This window comes from Oryzias melastigma, linkage group LG8 (assembly GCF_002922805.2).
Source record: "Oryzias melastigma strain HK-1 linkage group LG8, ASM292280v2, whole genome shotgun sequence".
In the NCBI taxonomy this organism is placed as follows: domain Eukaryota; kingdom Metazoa; phylum Chordata; class Actinopteri; order Beloniformes; family Adrianichthyidae; genus Oryzias; species Oryzias melastigma.
In genome coordinates this window covers 3637824-3642487 of record NC_050519.1, presented here as the reverse complement: position 1 = coordinate 3642487, position 4664 = coordinate 3637824, and the positions used below count along the sequence as shown (strand labels likewise).

At 35.8% G+C, this 4664-nt stretch overlaps 1 protein-coding gene across 2 annotated transcripts in view; it reads left to right on the top strand.

Moving 5' to 3' along the window:
• Nucleotides 1-1794, top strand: part of gfap (glial fibrillary acidic protein) — a 9802-nt gene extending 8008 nt beyond the window's left edge. For both annotated transcript variants that reach the window (XM_024271527.2, XM_024271526.2), the window contains exon 9: nucleotides 724-1794. In XM_024271527.2, the coding sequence (XP_024127295.1) occupies nucleotides 724-731 (8 nt within the window). In that variant the 3' untranslated portion in view covers nucleotides 732-1794. The remainder of the gene's footprint in view (nucleotides 1-723) is intronic.
• Nucleotides 1795-4664: the final 2870 nt, after the last annotated feature.

Here is a 4664-nt window from a genome sequence, read left to right as displayed (position 1 = left end):
GTCTTATGGGGAATTCCATGAAACATTAGCATCAAGCTAGCGGACTTTAGCTTTTATGTGCTAAATCGATTTCTACTTTTATGATTATTGGTTTATTAAGCTTATAATTTTATCAACTCTACTCAAAAGTGTACGGCTGGATAGCTCCAATGTTGCATTTTTGTTGCACCACTAATGTTTGGATTGTTGGCTAGCAGGTGAGAGTGTAAAGAAAGGGATGATGGGAAATGAAGGCTTGCTCTACGCCTACAACTCGCAACTGACTTTTCTACCAGCGCTTGGAAAATACATAACAACATCGGTTTTATTACTTTAAAAAGTTAAAGCTAAACCTTTGTGCACTAAATGTGTTACTCCTTGTGACGGATCACCCTCCCAGTGGAGGGATACACAACTTTTTCTTAGAAAAAAACAAGTTTGGACACTACTAAAGCTCCAAATGCCCTTAGAAATGGAGGGGTAGGGTGAAGCTGTAGGGGTAGGGAAAGAATTTGGATTCAACCCATGCCCAAGAAAACAAGATTTCACTTTAATTTTGCCAAAAAATGTCATATTCCATGTTTGAAAATACTTTTCTGAGCCCTCCTTTAAAGCATTTGTTGTACTTCTCTGCTGTTCCCTCTGGATGGCAACGTTGAACTCCTCTGCAGACTCACGGTTCAGTGTGTTCACCTCTCCGGGGACAGGTTCCTATTTTTAACCCCGATCTCTTTCCTTTTCCAGATCATTAAGGAATCGACCACTGAGCACAAGGACATTCCTTGAACTCCACATCTCATCCTTAGACTGACGGAGGATCGAGATCGCTCTGCGTTGTTGTTTTTCAAAGCTTCACCTCTTCTTCCTTTCTCTACATCACATCATTTCTGTCACCCCTTCATCATTTCCTGCTTCTTTTTTTTTCATCAACCACAACTTAACTATTAGTGTTTGAAACATTATAGTCTGGTCATTTTAAATGAAGTGTGAAAAAAGGGTTTCATTTTTGCATTTAGTGGCTCTAAAAGATGTAGAGATGTTGTCCTCTAACATGTAGCATTGTGGAAGTTGACGTGTGGTTACGTGTACGTGAAATGTGGCGACAGGAAAGAGGCAGAAAGAAAGGAAGAACTGAGGATGTAGGACCTTTTAGGAAGATGACAGATAGTGTAAGATTGTTTTATCGTTTAATTTATTTCAGTTTAGAACTAAAATGTGATTTTCTATTTGGTTGTTGAAGCATTAGCGATGGAAACACTGAGGATTAACGCAAAAGAGAAGGATTTAAATTCCTTTAACTGAAATGTTAGCTGTATTAAAAGCACTTTTAACTCCTCCTGGATTCGTCCGACACCTTCTGGTAAAGACGTGGTCATTTCTGGCACTGAAACGTGTGAGGATGGGATGATAGGAGCAGACAGGGAGAGGGTGAAGGTGTGGAGGCCGACGTCACGCGAACCCTGCAGCCACTATCAGCCTCTCTGCTCCAAAAGGGTCAGCCAGTTCCTGCGGTGCTGGCCTGATACCACCGACAGACACGGAGCCAGAGGAGAGGCTGCGTTTTATTACGTCTCTCTGATAAAAGATGAAAGCAGCTGAAACACTCACTGAGGCCGTGGCTTCTGTTGAAAGTTGTGGCGGTTTCCGTGCTCGCTCTCATCACCAAGGACACTTTGTTATTCTCACCTTCCAGCCTCTCAAGTTCCACTTCCCGTCTCTCTTCCATGACACTCTTGAGCATCACTTTTAGACAGAAACTTCAGCTGTAAATATAACACAAGTTTAACAACAATTAAAGATTTGGTTTGTGGGAGATGTTGCCTCTTTTCTGGTTTATCGTGTCCAGTCATTAAAGCTCATCCAGTTCTTGCAGATGCATAATAATAAATAAAAATAATTATTTCAACCAACAGGCAGGAACCAAAACCCGCAGGTGGGTTCACTTCTCCTGGTTCACCGTGACTGTTGGACAGACGAAGAATTTTAGCTCATAAAAATCAACATTTTCAGACATGACCTCAACTATTCTTCAGTCTTCTGTTGAAGTTTATTGTTTTGTTTTAATAAGATCAAACTTTTACTTTGAAACAACTTTTTCCCCGCTTAGATAAATACTTATATTCATATTTGCAAGTTAAAATATTTATATAAAACAATAATTTATTTGTGAGGGAAAAACGACAAAATTTGTGGTTGTCATCTTGAAACAAATCCTCATTTCAAAATAAAAGCTTGTATAGCCTTTATGTCTTTTTTAAAATGACATATGTGTCAGTTTACTATGACATGAAAGGAAAAACATTTATGTATTTATTCTTTTCAGTTAGATTGTACTAAAGAACAGGAGTATAAACCTTATAAATCTCTACCCCATTCTTATTATTTTTATATGATACAAAAAGGTTTTAGAAAAAGGAAAATAATCACAAAATAAAAATTCACAATAACAATAATACAATTTGGAACATTATATTTACATCATACTGCATACAAATCATTTTATTTTTACATATAAACTTAAATCAAGCAAAACTTCAACACTTTTTCAGGTCATCATCAAACAAATTCAATTTTTTGACCCCAGCAATGAAAATAGTCATCTATTTAAGTGTAGTTTTCGAGTATTTCCTCATTTATAAGAGAAAGATTTTGTAAACCACAAGGCAACATTACATTCTTGGCCTTGAACAAAAACAATCTTTAATTTTGAGTATTCTTGACATCAGAAATAGCTTGGATGTGTGCTCATTATAAGGAGTCACATGCATTATCCGGAATGATTGTTTTGCAAAATTATTAAAGGATTCAGGTTTGATTCATAAGAATTACTCCAGACTTCCAAACATTATGGAAAATACGGTAAAATCAAGGAAAAATATAGAATAGGATCAGCTTGGTAATTTATTGCAAGATTTTAGCTCAGTTTTGTATTTTTAGACACAAACTTTTAAAGACTATCTAAAGTGTCATAAAAGTTAAAGAAACTTTTTTAGTGCTGTTGATAAAAAAGTTTCATTTTCTGTCTCTTTACAATTTCTTAAAAAGATAATAATCACTAAAAGCAGATTTTTTGGGGTTAAAGCATAAAAATATCATACAATTTTCATATATTTTGTTTATTTTCTTGCAAACCGTTTATGTGCAGAATGTTTTTCATGCTCACATTCACTGAGCATTTTTATTTGTATGTGTTGTTGACATTTAACCATCAGTTCTGACAACAGTTTCTCGCTTAAATCATTAAAAATTAGAGGTGTAGAGAAAAATTGATAAGGCAATATGTCGCAGTTTGTCAATGGGGATACTTCTATCCATCTAAAATGCTCAAAAGCCAATATTTGACTAAGGTAGATTTATTCTTTTTTTTCTTACTCTGAATAATATTTTTTGGTGGAATTCAGACAATATTGACTGTTTCCTTTGAAAACAGATATTTGTTTGGTTACCAAAATAAAAGCACCATGAATGTGCAAGTTGTATATGAGATACAGTTGACCATTAAATATGTTTAATTTTACTTTTTTTTTACCATAAAAGGTGTATTAATATTCAGATAGTTTTCATTCTCTAAGTAATAGTTTAAAAAAAAGTGAAATAATGCTTTGATACAATTTTGGGACATATCGCGATATGTATCGTATTTTAAGATGTGTATCGTGATATACATCATATTGCCAGACTCTTGAGAATACATACTCCAGCTAAATATTCTTAATGCATTGCCAAATAATAAAAAAAACAACTTTTTTTTTGTTACCAGTCATTAAAAAAATAAAAAATCCTCTGTTATGTTATATGTTAGACTTTTCTATTTGTCAACCTCCTCTTTTAGCCCTAAAACTACTTTTTTGACTAAACAAATAGTCAAAAATACACATAAAAAGTGCAGCTGAAGATGAAAACACGCAAAATTTTTAATTTGTTAGGTTTCAAACTCTAAGAATTGCTGACTAGTGCAACAAAAACGTATGTCAGATTCTCTGAACTTCATAATAATTCCATGAAATACAAAAAATTAAAAGCTCATTGTGAGGAAGGGCGTAAAGTGTGCATTCTAGTACAAATCTGTAACAAAGTGTGTAAAGTACAAGGTGTTTTTCCCAGCTCCTATCAGGGGAATGAAGGGTCTCGGGTCGACCCTGAGCTGAAGGAATTCAGGGCAGATAAAACTCTCAGGCGGTCGAGGGTTCGAGGCTTGACGTCGGCCTTTTTCCCGACAAGTTCTTCTGCACAAAAACACAAAGGGTCAGGAGGTGAAAAGAAAGCACATTTCAAGCTTGTTATCGTTCTGAAGTGGGTGCGAGGAGACGGCCGCCGTCATGCGTCCGTGTAAAATGTAAAGACGACACGCTGACGCTCACCTTGTGTTCTTGGAAAACGTGGCTTTTATTTGTACGTGAGGGATTTCAGAGCTAACGTGAACTGTTTTTGCAGTTTGCACTTAAACTAAAACCTTTTTTTTAATATTTTCAGACATTTTAGAGCTCAGAATTGAAATATGAAGGTTTTGCAATTAAAAAGTGATTTTTCTGTACATATTTGAGCGGAGAGCAACAAGTTTAGCTGCATTTGTACTGAAGTTCTGACAAAATTTGAAGACGCTCATGCAGTCGCTGCCCAACATTCCCGTCTCACTTGGCTCCCACTCCTGGCGACGTGTCATGGAAAGCTAATTTTAGGCCTCA